The following is a 24,908-nucleotide window of genomic DNA, read 5'->3' as shown; positions in this document are numbered from 1 at the left end:
CTACTTATACCTATTACTATATGGATATGTATTATATTATTGTTGTTATCACATGATAATATTTATTATTATTATATATATATTCATATATTATATAATACTTGGGACGTTTGCGTGGTCAGTTATGCGTCCAACTGTTTAGTCGCACACGACTTATAGGAGACGACCAGTGGGGAAAAAAATCCACAAGATCGACGATGGGAACAGTATTTATATGAAATAATAATCTATTAAATTTTCTCGTCACTCGTGTTATTGCAATAAGTACGCAGAACACTATATATATATATCACTATATTCGGGCGGTATTGAGATGTCGTCGATTATTGACGTTTCTCTGCGTTCTCCTCAGCAGCCGGTTGCGGAAACGTCAGCAACATTCGGAAAACACAGAATATTGTGTTATGTTATATTATTGAAGTTAGTTTCGCACCTACCAATATAATATGAACTTGTACGGTTTTCAGAAAACTACTCTGACGGTATAATATTGAAAACGTCGAACAAAACTCCACGAAATGAGAAACGTTTTATTGAAAACCAATAACAGGGAAACTATTATTTTATATATATATTTTTTTTTAATTCAAGCGATTCGCGATAGAAGGAAATGACAACTTTTTTACTTCGAAACTGTTTTATTTTTTGCTCCAACTACTCGGACGGGAAGTACTTGGCGCTAGAACTTTATAACACGTCATAACCTAACCTACATTATTATATGCATGTGTAAATGTTACAGTAGGTACCATATTTTGTATTTCAATATTTCAGCAGTAACGATAGGTATACCTAACACTTTGTTGACATATGGCTGCTGCTATTCGTTTTTTGTTTCAACAAATGTAATTTTAGTGAATAATTACAGTGCGAATACCTACCAATAATGCATTTAGTATTTACATTAAGCATGACGTCAAAAACAATAAACACTTTAACCGAATATTACATTTTGCCATTTCCATCGCGTTTGTAGGTATATAATTTGATAATGTTTGTAATTTTGCAGCGAGTCTATACGAATAATAACATTTTGAACATTAATTTTTTGCTTTCCTTTGGTACGAAAATTTGAAACCATAAAAATCGTAATTCACAAAAATAATACCCTAGGACCATTATAATATATACCCATGTGTTACTACACGACTTCTATCCGATAATCTCTCGGGATAAAATAATTAAATAAATTACAAAATATCAAGCCATAATGATTACATTCTAAAGTATGACGGTTTTTTTATAGCTTTATTAGTTATTATAGTTATTATACAATAAGACGTATATACATAGAACGTTCGACTAAGAAATATAAGAAACCCCAACAACAGCAATCTCTGCGCGTCTCAATATTGAAATGGTTTTATACCTATTTGCACAATTACATAATATTATTATATGTCAAATAGCCTAATAATAATATATTATAATCAGTGCTGAGGACTTCTAATTTTTTCATATTTTGTTTAAAAATATCATAGTGATCAACAAATGTGTTTCATAACACCAGGAGATCAAATTTAAAATTTTATTTTGCATATTTTGTTATTATTGCATATCTTAGTATATTAGAAAAATTGAGAACATATTTGGCATTTTTCGAAACTAGTTCTTAGATTAGCTTAGACAAAAAGAATAAAATGGTAAATTTTCCATTTAAAAATAATATTTTCATTATCGGTTAGGTAATTTAATATCTGACCGATAAACCGATAACGATAGAGGATGTTTTAGCAACAAAAAAAAAATAGCAATAAAACATTAAATACAATTTCAAAAATATTGAGTAGAGAATTTACTTTTATGGATGGCTTACCCTAAGACTTAAAACCAAACGAATTGTTATTTTTTAAACATGCACCGCTCACTACCGTAGATGTTGAACGATCTTCCTCAACATTTAAAACATTGTTTGCAGATAACAGACATTCGTTTCAATATTTTAAGCGCATAGGTATTTTTTGATTTTTAAGTGCATAATAATTTCATGCATATTTTTAGATTTTTAAATACTAAAAGTCCTCAGCCCTAATTATAATAATTCGTGACCTACTATATATAGTGTTATTGTATTATGTCAAGCGGGCCGAGTGATTGTGTAGACCCGTTCACAATCATGATGCAAATAATATATGTTTTCGATCGACGGTGCGAACTGACACGCGGCGGCCATCCTGTATTCATCATATTTAATATTTCATTGTTATCATGAGTCTTCGATTTCCAGATACCTACGTAGTAGATTAATTTTTGAACGTATCATTAATAAATACGTTTTTCGCATAAAAATATTATAATTTATTGTGTACGACCTATATATGATGGTATACGTTGTTGAATTACACCAAAACTACGTCATATAAATTGCGTGGTTGCATAAATCATATACTACTATCACGTCAATTAAAAAAAAAATATATTGAAATATTGTATTGTTTATTCGGCGGCTATCGGCCTGATTAAGAATCCGGCCTCTTTAGCCTTTTTCTCTCCATGCTCATTCGCGGTGTGATTGTTGGTCTTTTGGTTATTACCATGATCCTGCGGATTATGGAGGCTGAAACGCACGGTTTGTAAGGAGTTCTGCATAGGCAATGTTTAAGCTAAATAATAAAAAAAAAAAAGTGTGAATTATATATAATTCCGTCTTTACTAGGAAATCCGATGACGGGATTTCGATATTGAATGTCTCGAAAATTGACGCAAGCTGAGAAAAGTTTTAGGAGGTGTTTTTAAGTTAAAAGTTTCTACAGGAAAGTAGAGCTTTTTTTAAAATAAATATACGATTTTTTTTAATGAAAATTAGCTATAAGATATTTTTTAAATATAAACATTGAAATAGCAAAACAATTTCAATACTAAATATAATTTTCGTGAATTTTTAGCCATTGTGTTAAGAATATTTTCACAAATCATAATAAATTATATTCTATTAATTTCTACTAATTATTTTAATTAGTTAGTATTACATTTTCATTTTGGTTTTGCCGATTTTTCTCAAACACGATGTTATATTTTACCCGTCTATTAAAGTATATAATGTGACAATTAACATTAAAACATAGAGTAAGTAAATAACCATACGATAACCAAATATTTAGAGGGGTGTTTGAACACCCAAAACGCGCTCCTGTGTACTTGACATGGTCTCGATTTGTTCATTAATCTGTGGAAGCTTAATTACTTACACTATCGCATATTATCAAATGTATAAATGCATCGGATTTTGTAAATCAAACGTGAATAAGTGTAAGTAAAATAATAATAATTGTCACGACATGTCAGCGAAATTTTAAGAAGACGATAAGCGAGGGATGTAAAACCGATTTAAAAATCCATATATCACCTTATTATCATGTCTCGATCTAAGAAAACAGATGTTTTTGGCTGGAAAAACCTCCGTTACGAATCCCCCGCGTACATCACATTAATCATAAGATAATATCCTCTTCTCGCGCGCGGTCGTGTAAGTCTACTATCTACGAGAAATGCGTATTACGACTACGACGATAAACGTGTGAGTAATGATTAAAACAATATAATATTTTAATGATACGCAATGGACCGCAAATATCACGGAAAAAATGTCGACTTGTAACGGGTCGCATCAAAATATTATATTTTATAGGCCGCAGCACGTCAACAATAATCCGACGGCCTAAACTTGACACGGTTCTGCACGTGGTATAGTTACTTCTACCTTGGTACCTGTAGCGAGCGGCGAATCGATTGGTAGATCCATTATATCGCCTTTGACGATCTACGACAATATTATTAACGCATCTATCGTTCGGTATCGGAAGCACTTGACCCAGATTCGTCGCGCCATTTCGGTGCTGTTTACAACGCATTTAATATTATTTTTTTATCATTATAAGTACACAATAATTGAATGTTCTTTTTATTATACGGTACCGATAAAGACAATACTATAATATTGCAGTATAATAATATATACCGTTTTGTTGTTATTATTATTATTATTATTTATTATTCACGCGTACACGAAACCGTTTCATGGCCATTAGCCATATAAACATATTTTCCCGAACTATGCGACAAACCCAGTCGATAAAAATGTCTGCCTATACTGCACAACACGCTGTTTACGCGCGTTATTGCTGCGCACCCGTCGGATAAAAAATAAAAATAATATATGTTGTACTATAGCTTACTATAATATTATGATGATCTATGATTAATGATTATTATTATTTAGTCGACGTATAATGACGTAAAAACCGTGTTCGCCAGTGCGCCGTTTTCGGTTTTTGATAGCAATAATTATTATAGGTATGTATGATCAATGCGATAAATATAAAGTCTACAGCATAATATTAACATAACGGATGATCGTTTGCCGCCGCGAGTCATCAGTTTGACTATCTTAACGGAGATTATACACACATTAATGTTTTATACGACACGCTTTTTGTTTGATATCATTATTATTTTATCATCATCGTTTTACCGGAATCGTACTATATTCGATAACAATTTATTGAAAAAATGTTTCGTCGTTTTTGTTACAGAAATAGAAGCCAAAGAAGCGTGCAAATGGCTAAGAGCCGCCGGATTTCCACAGTACGCGCAAATGTATGAAGGTGAATATTTTGTTATTATTATTTATTATTATTACGTACCTAGATATGATACAGCCGCAACGGAAATCCGAATACTCCGAATACTTTCACGACGTTTTATTTTATTTCCCGTATAGATTTGCAATTTCCCATAGACGTGAACGGCGTACAAAAAGACCATCCGTTTCTAGACCTAGACTCGTTACAATCGTTGTTCAGGAGACTGCACGCCTTGAACCGTTGTGCAAACATGAAATTGGATTTTGTGCCAAAACACGCAGTGAGTATACCTATTTGAATATTGTTTTTTTAAAAATTATTATTAATCATTTATTATAATCATTTTATGCGCGTTTCGATCGATTAGAAACGCTAACGTAGTCATTTTCAATCAAAACTGACGCGATAATATTATACATAATATATATCATTAATCAATGATTGTATATTATGTCGAATGTGGAGATAAAACACGCGAAACGTAGTATTTGCGCGTACGTGTTACTATTTATTTATAACAGAACGAAACGCATAAATATCTGCCTGCAGCAGCTGTGTGCGATCATATTATTTTAAAATCACAACTGCACACGAACTACGGATATTACTATGTTTATTTTAGTTACGATCGAGTCTCTATAAAAAAAAAAAAATTAAATAAGATTTTAGTATATTTAGCCCTCGATTAGCGCAACTTGCAGATACCAAACCGTCTCAGGCTAATTTCATCCACAGGCCAACGTCCTAAATTCCTAGACGAATCCGTTGGATACTATCCTATCGCGCCTCTACAGCTTACGATTCTCACTTACCTACCTGTTGGCTGTTGGATTAATGATTTCGGACTTTGAATGATCACCGCCTCCTCATAGTTTGTCCACCCGCCCAAAGTTCCATCACCCTCGCAGACGAACACTTTTATGCAGAAATCCATTATCTGTTTACGGTCACGAGTACTATATAATTATATGACGCTCAATGTCTATATAGGGAAATGCAACTGCAATAACTGAAATATCACGCGACAGAGAAAATACGCAATTTATATACCGATCCCAACTACCACCGTAACCGCAGTAACTTATTAACACTGCAATAAACTGAAAAATCGTTAGGCAAACGTCTGACACTCTATAGACCAGCGGTCGCCAACCTTTTGGACCTTGCAGACTACTCCATATTCTAAATTCTACGGAACATCTATATCTTAAAATAGTTTTTTTACATAAATACCGTACTACTACTGATAAATTTTGCACCAAAATATTATTAAAAAAATACATATGTAAAATAATAAAAAAGGTTATATTTATGATGAAAGTTTTAAGTTTTAATTAAATTTTAATGTGATATTTGTTCCTGTTTGTTTTGAAGAACTTCGTGCAATTTTAGCTAATAAAATAATATATTGCAAGTTAAGTTCAAATTTTTCCACGGACCACCTAAATTTTCACGCGGACCATCGGTCGGCGACCGCTGGTATAGACCATGTTGTCGCTGCACTGTTATACAATCGAAGTAAATACCCGGCTTTGTACTCTGAAACAATAATATCATTATTGTTGATAACAATATACTATATTTTAATACCATCCATTATAATCGCCGAAAATACATCATATTTTAATGTTATGTACACGCCTATAATAATGGTTATATTATGTAGGACGAGGACAAACGTAACGTAATACATGCGTATAGCGTAGTGTTTTTCAACTCATTAGGATCGCAAAATCATTTTTACGGGTCACCAGCATGGCTGCAGACGAAGGATCTAATATGATATATTGGGTTATAGGTATCAAACATAATATTGGGAAACACTGCGATATATAGCTGATTTGTTTACTACAACTAATACAAAAACCGATTTTTCAGGGGACATATTATGCTTTGTTTGCATTGTAATTTTTGTAAAAAAAAAAAAAAAACTGTTGTCCCGTTAAATTTTGCAGCAAAATCTGAGCATCGATTTATGTGCAACACATTTTGACACCATCGCATTACTATGGATGTGATGATACTCGGCGCGCGAGGTGCCAATATAAATAGTAAAAATCATTTTGCACCAAATTTTGGTGTGAACGTCATCGTATTTCCCCACCACTATATGCATTTCTATTTCTTATCCTGAGATCGTATGCTGAGTAATCGAGATACATAACCAAATGAATGGCTGATACTTTTTAGATGATATGCCTTATATAGTGATATATGTAAATGTAGATAATAGCTTTGATAGGTATTTTAATAATATTATAAGTAGGTACACTGCAGAGGGATAACGCCATCATTTTTACGGACGAGAAATTAGTGGCCTTCGATTTAAATAGCCAGTATAATAGTTAAACTATAGCCATTGAGTATTTAGTTTTATCTCGTAGAAGTAAAAAAAAATGTATGACCATAAGTGTTCATGTGTAACATTACTTTTTTTTCTTTCTATGGACTCGTCTCCCTTTGCTGCTTTCTTCATTCCGTCGAAGTTATTTGTGATTTTGAACAAAACATTATTTTTATCGTCCATTACCTTCGAGATGCTCTGTTATCTTGTTTATCTGTTTGCACTGGGTTATCGTTATCGTTCTCCCGAAATGTTCATCTTATTCTAAAATCCCGTTCTCTCTCCGTTGTCGTCAATATTATTTCCTTAATTAAATCATCTGGCTTCTTTATTTAACCACTTTAATACACCGTGAAAGTGAAAATCAAATTTTTACGCGCAATAATAAATTAAGTTTTATTACTACTAAAGAGTTTAGTGACTGTTAATGCAACCCATGGGTGTAATCATTATCAATATTATATATAGGTAGTAGGTACTTAACATACTTTTTTATATTAAATTTTAATGACGTACAGCAACGTGTCACGACGTGTTCACAGGGTGACGACTCGGACTCCGAAGGAGAATGCGCTTTGAGCGAGAACTGGACGTTTCAGAGGGAGTCGAGGAGGTGGTCCCGGGTGGACGACATCGTCAACACGGCGGCGGTGATGCTGCAACAGCAGCTGCAACCGTCGTCGCCCGCCGACCACCACCACCAGCAGCAGCAAAACCACGACCTCCAATCGTCTCAGCAGGGTTGTGGAGGCAAGTTTAACACGATGCCATTGCCTCCGATGCAGTCAGCCGAACAGTTGCAGGCGGCGGCTGCAGCAGCGGTGGCCGCCGATGCATCGGACGCGGCACTGATCTCGCGTTTCCGGCGGTCGGGCAGCGAGCGGATCAGGGACGGGGCCAAAGCCATCCTGCGCCGGGTGGAGAGCCTGAAGACGAGACGTCGGAAACAGCGCAACCGCGACGGCGTGGTCATCGGTTCACCGCAGGTTTGTGTATAGCCATATCTATATTACTGTATGTGAACAAATAATGTGATTTTAAAATATTATTAATAATTTATTAATATAATACCTATAATAACATTCGGTTTGCGCGATCAATAGACTTCTTCGATTAAGTTTTTTTAGTCGATTAAACGAAATACCTATGGCTTGATTACACATTGAATATTATAATATAGGTAGGTACCTACTGCATGCAGTAAATATTATAACGGTAGAATATTTTTATGTTTGTGTGTTTTCCGTAAAAACTGAATTTTTACGATATTTTTATTTATAATGATGATCTCTTATCGGTTTTTTTTTTTATTCCCAACTAAAACATTTTTATAATTTTTTCGTATTTGCAATGGGTTTTTTACGGTTCAACTACTATTAATTTTTAAAACAACTCTCACATAAATAACAAATATACAAAAAAAAATTTTAAGTTTAATAAGATGTGTTATAACCGATTAGAAAAAAAAAATACAATTACCTACAGTCGATTTGTTGTGTGACAATGCAAAGGATCATAATAATGTTTTTTGAAATTTGAACGAGATGACTAAATAATGGCATGTGGTAAGCCAAACTATAGTTTATTTATCATCGATTTTTTTTAAGTGTTAACTAGTCACCAGGTCTAAGAAAATCTTCTCATTTAAAATAGTATTTAACTCAAGATAACATCATAATACTACGACGAGTACAGGATTAAACGATTAATGACCCTGGAAAAATTAAAATTGTATCTGTTTTTATCTTTCATGAAAGTTTACAGTAAAATCCACTAAAAAAATAAATGTATTTATGATTTTTTTTAAAAATAATTTGTACATTAATTCTGATCGTATCTTGTATATACCTACGTTATGTATATTATAAACTCGACGGGGACAACACATAAATACATAATACAAGTTACAGCTATTATTGGATCTGTTTTGTAAATAGGTTCGTAAAATAACCAAGTGAACAAGTAAATAATATAATAAGGTTATCAAAAATAAAGGTTAAATATTGAGGTCGTAAAAAATGTTTAATCATAAATTATAATACGAATTTCTCCCTAATATTGTTCTTACAGGTACACTTATGTGTACGCACAGCAGGATCTATAAAAAAATAACATGACGGAAGAGTCGTAATAAAAGGTTACTGTTACACGAGTGTTCGTCGGTCGATTTAAATAAATAATATTCCAATGATGATAATAATTACCATAAATGTGTATAACTTAGAAATCCAATGAACGCTGGAGTTACAAAAACATACATTACTTTTTATTTCAGATAAATTATTGTAGCGTTTAGTCTTAAGTATAATATAATAATACATCCTCATTAAATAGTCATTATATCGATGGATCTGTTATTTAATTCCTCCTCGTCCCCCGATTATTTCCAAAAACCAGATGTCCTTGAGCCCGAGATTTCTAATTTTAATGTTCACGTATTAGTAAAATCTCTAACGCGTTAAATTATAACGAACGCAATGCGCCTATAAAAATAATATTATTATTAAATGCCTTAAACTCTTAATTACTTGAATACGATTTGTTACGATAACATTAATGTTCATGCTTATACCATGGATTTTACAGTGGAAACTATGAAACTATTTTGAAATTCGAATGCATATAAAAATGTATAAAATACTAGTGCGGTGGTGTATTTGGAATTTGTAGTTTACTATACATATAATTCTATTCGTAGCGTAATCGAATATGATTATGATAAAATATTAATTTTGAATATAAATATTATATAATTCACTGTATGCTATACATATAAACGGCTATGATATAATTATGACATGGATTTTTGTCAACTTATTGACAACGAAATCTATAGCCAAATCTATAGATAGGTAGGTGGTAGGTATTAGAATTTGAATATTTTTGTATAAACATTAATTACATTGTATAATATTTTACGTAAATTCTAAAATTAATATAAATTCTTATTTTGAAAACTTTAATGATAAAAACCGAAAAACCTAATTAAGTTAATTGATAATAATAATGTTAAATTATAATCTCATTGGGAATTGATAAAAAAAAAAAAAATCAATCTATGTGTAAAATACGCTTGGCTATCTCTGTCCATATATTATAATACACGCACATGTTTCTATCTATGAATAATATATTAATGTCAAGCTGATGTATATCTATTCTGTTTCTGTGATTCGTTTTCTATTAACAGATACGCATCTCATACTTTCAGGTCAGGCTGATTTTTTTTTTTTATTAACTTACTTATTATTATTATACTCATAAAATATACAAAGTATATATACATTATATATCTATACATAATATTGGGTATATACCGGTATTATACTTACAATATTCCAAGGGCGGAACCGTTTGAGAACTACTATATTATTATAATAGGTATGTGTGTGTGTAATCATCACCGTGGCACGTTTGCAATTTTTTTTTAGGAATATTCCGATTTTTTTGTGGTCCCAATGTCTAAATCTTTGTGTAAACAAAGTTTGTGTCTAAGTCAAACGCCGTTTTTTAATCTATCGATTTTCCCTTTGGTTCGCGCAGATTATAGACATGGCTTCGATGCAACAACGGATGAAGGAACTCAACTGCGTGGACGTGACACCGCCAGATTCGCCGGTGACCGACGACCACATAAAGTCCAAACGGTTCTTGGCCAAACCCGAGTCGCTGGACTCGCTGGCATATTCCGATTCAGAATTGTCGTGGAGAAATGAGTACACGGACGCAAACAGCAACAACACCAAGGTATGTGGATAACGCGCTATCGATTAATAATTTATTATTCCGCAACGTATATTTTAAATTAATATACACGTAGTACCTACTGTCGATCGTATTATTGTATATTGACACGTCGGTTTGCATAATTATAGCCACTGTTGGATTTCATGGCTTTTGGCGGAAGTAACGACTTTTCATCTCCCAACGGCAGCCAAGACAGCCGCACGTACAAAAACAAATGTAAAATCCGAATACGTTAATAATATGATTTAAAACTTTGGGCTAGCTTCAATAATGTTTACGTTTTTTTTTTTCTGTACTCCTGTAGACAACGACAGCGTGGATTCGGTTTCGAGCGCAGTGCAAGACAGCGATCAAGAACTAGCCACCAAATCAAAGTAAATAATAATACAACTATTACGTCTCGGTATTTTTAATAGACTACATCAGAAGTGGCCAACATTAATACGTCCACGAGTCACATGGATAAATACAATGACATCAAGAGCAATTTTTTTACAATTTTTATAATTTTATCGCATTTTATCATTAATAAGTAAAAATTGTTTTTTTTTTTTTAATAAGACCCAAGCCACATATGTTGGCCACCCCTGCACTATATTCATATTGCCACAACGTTCGAGCGAGAAGATTTGAGGAGGTTAAGATGACATATTTTTAGTTGAACTTTTGGGCAACATTTTTGTCTAATACCCGCGCATGGTTATAATATAATATGTTGGTGATTTCAATACGCAGTAGATTTATGTATTATTAACTTGAAAACTTTTAGTGCTTAATTTTTTTAGAAATAAAACTGACAATTTTTTCAACTGACATTTATCACGTTAATAATATTATGTATCATGTTTTACGTTACAACGTCTTATAATTATTTACAGAGGGTCAGTTGTTCGGTGGCATAGTTTTCAAAAGACCAAACATCGACCGAATGCCTTGGTCGCCGGACAAATGGTCGGGTCGCTCACGGTTGGCCAGCTGTTAGTGTTGCGGAAGTTCGCTCTTCTGAAGCTGACCGCCATCATGGAACGGTATTGTCCGACACACCGGACCGGATGGAACTGGGAACTGCCAAAGTTTATGCGCAAAACCAAAATGCCCGATCCCAAAGGTACGTACGCCACACAGGCGATGGTATAACTGTAACACACAACGAAACGAAACATGCGTAAAATTTCGTACATATACGAATTTAATATTATTATTATTATTATTATTATTGTCTATTTAGATAATATTTATCATTTTATTTTTTTATTATTATTATTACTATTTTGATCATTACTCTTAAAAAATTGTTATTCGTTTCAGACAAGACCGTTTTCGGCGTTCCGCTGATCGCCAACGTTCAAAAATACGGTTCGGCACTACCACCGTTCGTCCAGTCCGCTTTTCGGTGGCTCGAAGACAACGCTCTCGACCACGTGGGGTTGTTCCGGAAGCCCGGCGTCAAATCCCGAATACAGCGCCTAAAGCAACTGGCCGAAGCCGACCCGAAAGACGTGAAGTTCGAAAACCATCAGGCCTACGACGTGGCCGACATGGTGAAGCAATACTTCCGTGAGTTGCCAGAGGCCTTGCTCACCAACAAACTATCTGAGAGTTTCATCGCCATTTTTCAACGTGAGTATATAGCTAGTGTATATTAGTAGCTAGTATATATGTCGTATGCGCATATAATTACGAAATGCCCTAGACAAATAGTCAAAGAATTTAGTTTTTTATGCAACTTCACTATCCGCCTTGACATTTAGTTAAATGCCTAGTCCACATTTAATTCTAAGAAATTAACAAGGTATATTTTTCTATTAATTATTAAACAAAAAATTATTTTTCATTTATGATTACCTATGTAAAACAGGTCCATTGGTACAAGTATGAAAAAATGAATAAAAAAGTTATAATTAAATTACAAATCTTTGTTAGTTTTTAATCGTTACTTGTTATTGTTTGGTGGCATTTGCTGGAACATTTAACATTTTTTGAACAACATGTTACGTTTTTATTATTTTTCTGACTTGAAATAGGCATTTAACTACATCTCTAGGTGGATAGTGAAATTGCATAAAAATTAAATTCTTTGACTATTTGACTATATATGCTAATTCAACTAAAACTTAAAGTAACCCGCACAGCCGCGAGGTTCACTGCAGCTTGCTTGTTTTTCGTAATCGGTTTCGAGCCAGCCAGGCTCCTTCCGAAAAGTTTGATGTTGTCAATATGTGGTTTGTTAGTTAGGTATTGGTTATGATGTTTGGTATATCGGTTTGGATCAAAATATTGGTGCTGTAGACGGCCTTGTAGGGTTAATATTTCTTGTGTTTTCGAATGGCGAGGATGAAATTTCGTTTTTATATTGTTAGAGTTGATTTCGGCGGCAGTGCGTCCTCCCCTATATATCCGTAATAATATAACACTACATATTTACTCACACAATTTGTGTTAAACAGACGTTCCGGTGTACTTGCAAAAAGAAGCGGTCCACTACACGGTGCTGCTGTTGCCGGACGAACACCGCGAAGCCCTGTACGCGCTGCTCGACTTCCTGTGCCGGGTGTCGTCCAGGAGCAACGTGAACCAGATGTCCGCCAGCAACCTGGCCGTGTGTCTGGCCCCGTCGCTGTTCCACCTCGGCAACACCGGCGCCTGGTCGTCGTCGCACCCACACGGCGGCTCCGCGGGTGGGTCAACGCCGTCCAGCCCGGTCACGTCCCACAACCGTTCGTCGTCCGTGTCGCCACGCCGGAACCACCATCAGTCGTCCGCGGCCTCTGCCGTCGGTCTGCCCGATTCCAAGCAGCTGGGACAGAACAAGGCGGCGCACGACTGCTTGCTGTTCCTCATTAAGCACTACCGTCAACTGTTCGCCGTACGTACACTTTCCCCTTGAAATATTCCCCCTCTTCCCCGTCCAAGATATGTGTGCCAATAACAGCAGAAATCTTTAAGTCTTCTAAAATAAAAAAAAGAATCCTTAATAGGTACACGTTTAACGTAGATTTATAAGGTAAAAATATCTTTTTCCTCAAATTATTATTATTTGTACTATATACGTTTCACTTGTCTTAATGTCTTATATATGACATGATGATGTATTATGAACGTTATCGCATTATCTGAGTCGCATAAATAGCACGATCATATTATTTATCATATTAGTTATGTTGTAATGCACCTTTCCTAATGAACTCTCATGTAGGTAGGTATAGGTATTTTCTATTAATTTTTGAGTAAAAATAAATAGTTCCGTCTAGTTCCGTTCTGATGATGACCCCCCCCCCCCCCCCCCTTCCACATATAAATTTCGATATTAATCTGCGATTTTCGTTTCCTGATCAGATGTCAGAAGACGTCATGAGTCAGTGTCACTTCAGCTATATGGACGAGAGCATACCAATAAGCCTGGAAGAACTAGGCGCGGAAATGGGTCACGACTGGAGAGGTTACCTGAACGTGTGTACTTCGGCGTTGCTTAAAGAAGCTAAAGACAAGTAAGCAAGAAGCGAATTATCTTATTTGTAAATGTGTATTACACGTTTGTTGTCATAGACATTGTAATAGCCAAAAACGATACTTAATTGGAAGAAAACCAATTCTTTAGCGACTATAATATACCTACCACGTCTATTATTCAACTACCCATTAGACTAGCGTCCAATAGACAATGCTACACTAGCAAGTTGTACTATTCGTTCAAGCATATTTTACAACACTATAGAAATCGGCATAATATAATATCGCGAAAAGAACAATTTTGAAAAGTTACAGGTTCACATTATTTTTGTACTTTTCGAGTATTCATAAATTTAATGCATTTATCCATTGACCTATATTATATTTTATTAATAATATAATATAGGTAGTACATAATAAGTACTTTATAATAATTGCTTTATTACAATCGATGTATACCTGATTAATTTGTGATCAATTTAGTGGCGCAAAATATCTATAGATTTCAGGTAGTCTAGAAAAATCAACGCAATTGACAAACACCGTTTATAACTACTTTATTATGTATATATTTATACACGCCGTGTAAAGTCTAAAGTTTTAATATTGTTTTATAATAGCACGAGGGATGTTTTAAATGTTAAAATATCCCTATCATACTTATTTAAAAAAAAAAATAAAAATGATAATCATGATTATTATTTTTTATAATATTATATATGTACTCGTATATAGGTATTATTGAAAAAACATACAATAAAAAATATTTAAAAAACTTTAGGCAATACAGGATAAGTGTTTTCTGTAAAACCTACGGTCTAACTTAACCCATATTTCTGTATTGATGTTTCGGGTATGATGGACGTTCTAGGCCCTTGATTATATAATATCCACTAGGTATAGCTATTATTACGTATGACATGAAACCTTAAACCACATGGCCTCGTCCTTTCTTCAATTGTCGAGCAAACATTTGATGCGTATACGTATATATATCTGCTGAGATAACAATAATTAGGCGTAATCATAAGGAAGTATAACGATCCTTTAAACTATTTTTTTTTTTTTGTATAAATCTAAGTGATTTTGTGATTTCACACCAAATCACTCTGTCTTCGAATGCAACTTTGTTTGGGGTCCCTTACCCCCCTCTCCCCACCACCATCACCACCACCCTTTATATGGTTTATACCCATGTTCACAGACATAATACGTGATCATACAACTCCGTCATATATATATTTAATATCCGCTTGTTTTGTGCAGGAACAGGGGATGGATCGCCGTGGGCAGTTTCGAGAACGTCGACATATCGTACAAAAAAGTGGGTGACGGACACCCGTTGCGGCTGTGGCGGGTGTGCACGGAAGTGGAGGCGCCACCCACCGAGGTGCTCGCCCGGATCCTGTGGGAACGGCACGTGTGGGACGCGGACCTGGTGTCGGCCAGGGTGGTGGCCAAGATGGACGCGCGCGCCGATCTGTACCAGTACGCGGTCGCGGCCATGGCCCCGCACCCGGCCAAGGACTACTGCGTGGTCAGGTCATGGCGGACCGATCTCAACCGGGGCGGTTGCGCGGTCGTCGAGACGTCCGTCGAACACCCTGACGCCAAGCAGCCGGCCGCTGGAGCGGTCCGCGGCATCGTGCTTGCCTCCAGGTACCTGATCGAACCATGTGGTTCGGGACGGTCACGTGTTCTGCATTTGTCGCGGGTCGACACCAAGTGAGTGCACTTTTTGGTTTAACGATTATTCACAATTATTATTTCTTATGTGCCTCCTGTCTCGTAGACAACGTCATAATATATAGAGATACCGGCGACATATGGATAGGTCTTTGTTTCTTATATAATTTTGTCCGTCGTCTCGATAAATTTGATAGATATCTGAAAACATTGTCAAATTCGTTATGAGGCTTAACAAAATAATTGAGACCAAACATTTCATACATTTTTACATTTTTACATTTTAATACACAACTCAAACTGAAGGGAAAAGTTAAATCGAAATTTGAATTCATTGCGGCTGATATATTTATAAATTTTCAAATTTTGATAAGTAAATTTAATTAAATTTCCAGTCTAAAAACTCTGTTTCAAAAAAATAGAGTAACCTGTAAGGGGGGCGAATGATTTTCGTACGACTCTTGTGAGATCAAAATCTGTTTTCCACTCCATTTTTCGTTTCCAACAATTAATCGATGCCAAAAAATTCCTTATAAATTGTCATAAAATATTTTATTAGAACGTAATAGAATAATAAAACGACACTGTGCATAATAAATAGAATGCTTATTTTATTTTCGAAATTTCATAGAATGGAACTTAAATTAAAAAAAAAAAAATAGCAAATATTGATATGACAGTGTCTATTTGTGTCTATTTTTTTAATCGCTACACTACAGGTTGTATAATCTCAAGTACCATATACATATTATAATGGTTTTAATTTTTTTTCCTTATCAGACATTCTTACCACAATGTTTTGCACAAACCAAAATATTTGCATATTTTATTCATCATGTGTATGAAACAGTATTACTGTCAGTATGAAAATATTCAAATGTCCTACAACGCAGAATTATTTTTTCATGTTTTTAACATAATTTTATCCATACATATTTTTAAACAAATAAATATAATATTTATTGTGTACAATATTTCCATTTCAAAATAGTATTATGCCTAATACCTACTTCTTTTTCATTCGAGTTGGTAATTTATTTTTAACCGGTCCACTTCAAAAACGTGGCACTACTACTACAGGTCTTACCGATATGATAATAATAAAAATCTATACAATATTATCGTGTTATATAATATTATAACTTCGAAGTTTATCGAATAATAATTGTTCGGGCCATTCCGATATTTATTTATAATATTACGTGAAACATAAATAAATAAAATTTGTTAATAACGACGCCGTTGACAATTTTTCAGGGGCAGGACCTGCGAGTGGTACAACAAGATATACGGACACATCACTTCCAAATATTTGTCTGCAATACGAAAATCTTTCGAACACTCTGCTGACGGTCCCGAGAGCAAAGTATGACTCGGCCTTCGATTATTATTATAACGGTTTTGTTTGTTTTTTTTTCCAATTATTGTTGTTCTTGTTTTTTATTATTATTGTTGTCATTGTTATCGCACTCCCGTAAATGATTTCAAAGTTTGCGTCGACACAATAATAACATATACCTACCATTAAATATTAATTATATTAATTATTAATAGGTACCGCTAAAAATATGTGTAATATAATTTTCAATATTGTACATAATTATGAGTTAGGTATACGATCGGACGTCGAGTCGTCGCGTTCAAATATTATATGTTTGTATCGTTGTATTATTATATAATTTTTATATTATTATTATTATTTTATTTTTAATGCTCTACACTATATACAAAATATTATTATAATTAAAACCTCCAGACCACGTTGTTAAACTGAACAGTAGACTGATCGCGGTACGTATATCCACGCACCCCTGTCCCCCTCCTCCCGACATCCTAGAAAAACACCAAAACTCGTATCGGTTTTATTATTATAATTATTTTTTCTAACGAATTCGTAAAACTTATCATAACTAATTGTTTTTGCTTAAACGAATAAAAACACTGACGCAGTGATACGCACGTTTTTATATCGATCGTATTATTATTATCGTTATATCAAATTATATCGTTGATATCAGCGGTTCTCAAACTTTTATTTTCGCGAACCACTCGAGTATATTACCAACCAGTCACGTACCACTAACGATTAAAAACAGAACCATACGAACTTTACATAGGTAGTTAAATACATTCATTTGAAATAAAAAAGCGGTAAAATGCCACGATACAATTATTGTTCATTTATTGATACAAATTTACTAGTGTTTTTAAACTCACGCCTTCCGCGTACCACCATAATATAGTCTTGCGCGTACCAGTTGTGGTACGTGTACCACTGTTAGAGATCCGCTGGTTTATAATATTACTTCGTTTATGCAAATGCACTGCGTGCGGTGTCGCTATATATACATAATACTACAGCCGCAACAAAACGATGCAATCAAAACAGGGTATAGTTTTCGATTGTATTTAAAAAATTAATTCGCGTACTACCAATTATTAAAAAAGTTCCTATCATGTTATGATTTTATGTTGTACGATAACAATATTATATTTTATATTATGCAATATAATCGATCTGTATACAGATCATTCGATATTATTATTATTATTATTATTATTATTATAAAACCGCGATTTGACTTGTATTGCTATATCTATATTACATTCTGCAGTATATAATAATAATATGATAACCCAAATAAGCGATATCACGGACGACAAGCAATGTTAAAAATGTCGAAATTCAAAATAATACGTCGACAACGGGACCATAATAATTATGTAAATATATATATATTATTGTTGATTAACACCGAGAAAAAAAACACATCACATTATTATAATAGACATTTTACTTAATTTTTAAGCGTTTGAGATGTATATTATTTTACCATTTTATTTCTTTTTTTATATTATTATTATTATTGCTGTGGATTGTGTTTGTTAATAGCTATTATACTATATATTATTATTGTTAAGTGACTCTACCTTATTTTTGCGAGATACAAAAAAATCACCCATTTTATAATTTAAAATATAAATAATTGTCATGCGTTTTTTAATAAACTACCTAATTATATAATAATATATTTTTAATTTTTGTCGTGTAAGATACGCGCTATCGTGTAAAATATAACATTATTGTTCAGTTTTAGAGTATAGTTACCTTATTATATATTTTTTTTTCTTGTGTTAAATTATGAATTAAATATATTATAAAATAAAAATTATTGTTCTATGTTCAATACAAAACGTTTGTATTATATACTTTTGCCTGACATTTGCATCGATCACTGTACCTATATATACATAAAATATAAGTAATATGGCTATATTAGTATATTATATTATATTTGTATGCATAAATTCATTACCCAGGTAAAGTATACACTGCGCAAACATTGTTCATAAAACATTAGATCCATATTTAACATAATACATTTATCATGACGACTTATTAAATCTTATAATATTATATACAAACGGCAATCGGAAAAAAGCTTTTCAATCCGATTTTTTAGATTTATTTAAATTATACAGGGTGATTCGTTTATGTGGGTACAATAATTATCTCGAAAAATATTAACTTAATAAATATGATATAAATTTGATTAATACATTAATTTGTGCATGCATTATTATACATTATTACACATTAACAATTTCTAAGTAAATTTGAAACCGTATCACTGTCTCATCAAACTGTTAGTAGAAGAGTTAATGAAATGAGTGATCATGTATCTGGAATGCTTCATAATATAACACAGGGTTGTAAGTACTATTCTTTAGCATTAGATGAAAGTCCTGATATTTCTGATAAATAGTCAATTAATTATTTTTATTCGAACAATTGATAAAGATTTTAATATACATGAAGAATTACTTCAAATAAAACCATTAATTACTGGAACTAGAGGTATAGATATATATTTGAAGCATTGAAAAAAATTATTTCAGATTTTGGTTCATTTGACAGGGAAAACGCGAGTTGGGTCTCGAGATATTTGATCGCTTAAAAAAAAAACACGAGTTGGGTCCGCGGTATTATTTGATAATACTCGAATTTTCTCAAAAACATTTTTGGGAGACTGTACGCGCCCAATATTAGGGAGTACGGGACTAATGTGTTGTCTACCGTCTCTTGGTTAAATAATTAACATCCTATCGCTAATAATAATTGTCCATGTCTAATTACCCCTGATACTTGCTGGATAGGCAACTACATGTACGCGACGACACCAAGGACCGGGAGAGTGTTATTTTGGGAAAGAGGATGGTACAAGTTAATCATGGGGATGGGGTCTCTGTGGTCGATCCGGTCCGGTGCAATGACCACAAAGCTCACGACACAAGGACAATCCTTAGACTAACTTAACAACTGTTGTAGAATGAAGACTGATGCGGATGCTGATCGGACGACGACTGACGACCTGGGCGGCCTCTCACACGACGTAAAGTTGCTGGCGGACTTACGCGGCAACACTCTTTGGGTGACAACGTGGACTCGAGCACAGTGGCACACAGTAGTTGGGTGACGCTGGCTATGTTGATACGAGATATGACGTATTAATATAAAAAGGCAATAACTTACGATAGACGGTTATGGAGTATAATATAAGTGTTTATTGGCCTCTCACAACGAACAAGGTACGGGGTATAACATAGTAATGTGTGGTAACTGTGTGTTATAGTAATAATAATAATAATAGTTCACACAAAATTGCGCTCAATGCGACTTGAATATAAGTATACAAAAAAAAAAAAAACAGGCCGCTGCAATAGCGGGGACAACATGTTCGAAAAACGAACGACAACGTAGAATAATAATAATAACAAGGGCGTTGGCCGCAAAAAAATAAAAACAAAAAGAATAATAATTAATAAGAGATAATATGAAAATGATATTGAACATATGCGGCAAAGACCGACCAATAATTAAATAATATATAATAGTAAACAAAGAGAATAAATACCTAGATAGTAATAATATTAATAGTTCCACAATTAAAACATAACGGACGGAGTGGAGTGAAGGAGACGGGGAAGATGTAATTAGGACGGTGTCGTCAACCACGGACTAAGATATAATGGACTGGTATCGATATGGTGAGCGGGCATCATCATTCCGTTTGCAACTGTTGTTTTGTACACACGTCCGTAACGCAACCAGTCACAGCCGGATATTTTCGTTATCTAGTTTCTACCAGCCATGGGAGGCCACAGAGGTGGTCGCTCCAGAACCAAAAGAGCAATCACATCCCCTGCTCGGGTTGATCGCTCCAAGCTAACCAAAAGGCTCTGCAATTCTCCGCCATCTATTGAACCAACCGTCAAAAAAGGACGCCAGCGTTCGGCAACTGCCTCTCCTGTTCCAGATGAAGAGTCCTTATCAGGTGAGTCATATCTTTCTGACAGTACATCCACATCCTCGCTTTCTAATCGAACCACAAACTCAACCCATTCACCCATTCTGTCTGAAGAAAATGCCGATAACTCTCCGAGTTCTAGTAAAAAACCTGCTTTCCGAATCCCCCCGATAATTGTAAATAAATCATCTGATTGGCGCAGAGCTGCTCCAATCATATTCAGCGACCCAATACTCTCACCTGAAATCATCTCCGCTCAAGCAACTTCCGACGGCTCAATTATTATTAAAACCCGAGAAATTAGCCACTACAGACTAATCCAGAAAATGTTATTAGAACAGAACATCCAATTCGTGACTTCAAAACTTCCAGATGAACGTACACTAAAAGTTGTATTAAAAGGTGTTCCCACTGACATCTCTACAGACGAAATTCAATGTGAATTAGAGTCGTTAAATTTTGACGTTAAACTTGTTAAACGCTTTGGCCCAGTGAACAAACCAATGCCAATTTGCTTAGTTATCATTGGTAATAGCCTTACATCCAAGCATATCTATGAAATTACTGATCTATTTTATGTTAAAGTTTCTGTTGAGACCTATAAGAAATCAGGACCTTCACAGTGTTTCGCATGTCAACGCATAGGCCACGGATCCTCCAACTGCACCCACCCGCTTAGATGTGTTAAATGCTCAGGTGAACACAAAGCTAGCCAATGTCCCAAAACTATCGATCAAGACCCAACATGTTGCAACTGTGGTGGTAAACACACAGCAAATTACCGTGGTTGTCCATATCTCGCTCAAGCCGCTAATGCAAAGCTAGCCAAAAATCCACAACCAAACCCCTCACACCCTACAGATCAACCTATTCAATCCCACAGTGCCGATACCACTAAAGTGGACTACGCCTCTGCAACTAAGTCCAAGAAGACTTTAAGCAGCGAGCAGGTAATCGAACTTTTAACTGATCTCCTTTCAGTTCTGTCCACATCGGATGATCCCAAATCCATGCTAATATCCACTATAAAATCCTTTATTACCCTATTCGCAAACCAACAATGACTTCTAGCTTAAAAATTGTACATTGGAACGCTAACGGCATTACAAAAAGAATTAATGAACTCGGTGCATTCATTTTCACTAACAAACCTGATATTATACTACTAAATGAAACTCATCTCAAATCAAATCTAAGCCTCAAGATTCCAAATTATATCACATACAGGAATGACCTTCCACCAATCCGTGGTTCTCCAGCCCATGGCGGCACAGCTATCCTAGTTCATCGTAAAATAGTCCATCAACAAATCGACACAAATACAAAAATTCAATCTACATCTATATTAATAAAAATTAGTAATAAAACCACTCTCATCTCTTCGGTATACAAACCCCCGTCGTCACCCTTATTTACATCTGACCTCGAACTTCTCATCAATAGTGCAGATAATTTTATTATTGCTGGTGACCTAAACTCAAAACATCCTCTCTGGAACAGCCGCAAGACAAATGCTGCCGGATCAATACTTTATAGCCACCTCCTGCAAAATGACTACGCAATCTTTGCCCCTGACACCCCTACACACTTTCCAAGCTCCAACAAATGCAGACCTGACGTATTAGACATTGCCTTAATCCGCACTCATCTTCTAGTACACGTCACAAACCTAAACGAGTTATCATCTGATCACAATCCAATTCTACTTGAATTAACTGACTCACCTATCACAACCTCTCCCCCACCTCCGAACATTCAAATCAATTGGGAAAAGTTTTATCACACACTCAATGCAGAAAAACCTAACACGGCTCTTCTTACAAACTCCAAGCAAAACATTGACATCAGCATCCAAGCACTCACCAATTCCATCCAATCAGCTCTTGACAACTGCTCGTACACTCGCGATAGGGGCAGTCGTCGCCTAGTTATTCCCGCGGAAATTCAACAAGAAATAAATGAAAAAAACCGAATCCGCCGAGAATGGCAACTAAATCGTGACCCCCAAATTAAAAGATCGCTAAATTCCAAAATCAAAACCATTAGACTGATGCTACAAACGCATAGGAAGGACGAATGGGACAAGTACATTGATTCCATGAACCAAAACGAAAACTCTATATACAAGCTAAACAGGAGTTTGCTAAAGAAAAAGCCAGCCGCACACCCAATACTAGGACCAAACGGTTTGTCTTACTCTACAAAAGAGAAATCTGAGATCATCGCGGACTCCCTTGAACGTCAGTTTTCTACCTTCAAGGGCCCAGATTTACCTGAAGTAAAGGAAAGCATCGCGGCCCTCAGAGGCTCAGTGCTTACTGGTCCCAATATTTTCACCACTCCAGGGTCAACCCAAAAACTTATATCCAAGCTAGCAAAGAACAAAGCCCCTGACAGAGACCAAATCACAAATACTGCCCTAAAGTTTCTACCCAAAAATAAATTACTAGACTTAACTAAAATAATAAACGGTTGCTTCAACCTATGTTACTTTCCAAGCGTATGGAAACTCTCGTCCATTATTTCCATTCCGAAACCTGGCAAAAATCATCAACTACCAGAAAGTTACAGACCCATTGCTCTTCTTTCTTCACTCTCAAAAGTATACGAACGTTTAATCCTCCAATCTCTCCAAAAATCTTTAGCTGGAAAAATAAGAGATGAGCAATTTGCATTCCGTCAAAATCACTCAACTGTTCTCCAACTGACCAAACTTATGGACCAAATAAGCGAAAATCTCAACCAAAACATTCAAACAGCTGCTATCTTCCTCGATGTTGAGAAAGCTTTTGATAGCGTGTGGCACGACGGGCTTCTCCACAAGATGATGTCCATGAATATCCCTCTACAACTTATCAAGATCACAGAATCTTTCCTCTCAGAACGAACCTTTTCCGTAAAAATTAAAAACCAAAACTCGTCAATAAGGAAGGCAAACGCAGGCGTACCACAAGGCTCTTGTCTTCCCCCTACGCTCTTTAATATTTATACGAATGACCTACCTACACTTCCTAAATCTCGTGTCTCCTTATTTGCGGATGACACAATGTTTTACTGTTCAAACCACAATGCGCGTTTTGCATCTTTCCAACTCCAAAAACAAATAAACCTGGCTTCAGACTGGTTTAAGAAATGGCGTCTCCATATAAATGAATCAAAAACCTCTGCAATCCTGTTTGGCCGTACAGGAACTGCAAAAATCAAAAATATCAATATAAATAATGTTCAAATCCCTTGGTCTAGGAGCGTTAAATATCTAGGAGTAACTATTGACCGCAACTTCAGTTTCTCCACCCACGCATCCAACATTATCAAAAAAGCTACTCAAATTCGAGGCTTACTATATCCTATTCTAAATAAAAAAAGCCCAATCCCCACTAGAACCAAATTAAACCTGTTCCAAATGTACATCATCCCTATCCTAACTTACGCCGGAGAAGCATGGGCACCCTTTGTCAGCTCATCCACTTGGAAGAAAATTGAGGCGGTTCAGACTACAGGCATCAGGATAATTTTAGGTCAGCCGACCTTTGTAAGGAACTCGGTGCTTCTGCACACAGTCGGGTTCATTCCTATCCAAAAAACCATTAAAAAAAATGCCTCAGCCACTTTTCATAGAATCGCTAATTCATGGTACAACCATATAAGAACCATTGGCAGGTGTTCCCCCTCTTTATATACCTCGAGACATAAACAGCGTCCGAGAATAAGGCTTTGGGCAACAAGTTAAAGTAAAATTTAAAAAAAAAAAAAAAAAATCCATCTCCAACTTCAGCTACTAGCAAAGGC

General features: G+C 35.0%; 2 protein-coding genes across 4 annotated transcripts in view; both read left to right on the top strand.

The window, feature by feature from the left end:
* The window catches only part of cv-c (RhoGTPase activating protein), a 119,365-nt gene extending 100,385 nt beyond the window's left edge, over window positions 1-18,980 (top strand). For all 3 annotated transcript variants that reach the window (XM_089227669.1, XM_089227670.1, XM_089227668.1), the window contains 12 exons: window positions 4,533-4,604; window positions 4,721-4,863; window positions 7,470-7,913; window positions 10,471-10,674; window positions 10,803-10,890; window positions 10,979-11,048; window positions 11,553-11,782; window positions 11,983-12,294; window positions 13,122-13,540; window positions 14,011-14,162; window positions 15,391-15,849; window positions 17,068-18,980. In XM_089227669.1, coding sequence (XP_089083795.1) covers window positions 4,533-4,604; window positions 4,721-4,863; window positions 7,470-7,913; window positions 10,471-10,674; window positions 10,803-10,890; window positions 10,979-11,048; window positions 11,553-11,782; window positions 11,983-12,294; window positions 13,122-13,540; window positions 14,011-14,162; window positions 15,391-15,849; window positions 17,068-17,182 — 2,708 coding nt within the window. In that variant the 3' untranslated portion in view covers window positions 17,183-18,980. The remainder of the gene's footprint in view (window positions 1-4,532; window positions 4,605-4,720; window positions 4,864-7,469; window positions 7,914-10,470; window positions 10,675-10,802; window positions 10,891-10,978; window positions 11,049-11,552; window positions 11,783-11,982; window positions 12,295-13,121; window positions 13,541-14,010; window positions 14,163-15,390; window positions 15,850-17,067) is intronic.
* A 1,982-nt stretch (window positions 18,981-20,962) lies between these two features.
* LOC149055607 (uncharacterized) lies at window positions 20,963-24,849 on the top strand. The gene is made up of 2 exons (XM_089227677.1): window positions 20,963-21,167; window positions 24,557-24,849. The coding sequence occupies exons 1-2, from the start codon at window positions 20,963-20,965 to the stop codon at window positions 24,847-24,849; spliced, it is 498 nt and encodes a 165-aa protein (XP_089083803.1).
* Window positions 24,850-24,908: the final 59 nt, after the last annotated feature.

The sequence above is a fragment of the Diuraphis noxia genome, unplaced genomic scaffold (assembly GCF_037042655.1).
Source record: "Diuraphis noxia isolate RWA-SAM2 unplaced genomic scaffold, SU_Dnox_SAM2 contig0004, whole genome shotgun sequence".
Classification (NCBI taxonomy): domain Eukaryota; kingdom Metazoa; phylum Arthropoda; class Insecta; order Hemiptera; family Aphididae; genus Diuraphis; species Diuraphis noxia.
This window is presented reverse-complemented; position numbering and strand designations above follow the sequence as displayed.

Excerpts from the sequence above, each read along its gene's own strand:
- LOC149055607 (XM_089227677.1), top strand. The coding sequence starts at position 20,963 with ATGGGAGGCCACAGAGGTGGTCGCTCCAGAACCAAAAGAGCAATCACA. Across the intron at positions 21,168-24,556 it reads TGAGTCATATCTTTCTGACA|AAGCATGGGCACCCTTTGTC; the intron begins GTACATCCACAT and ends CTTACGCCGGAG.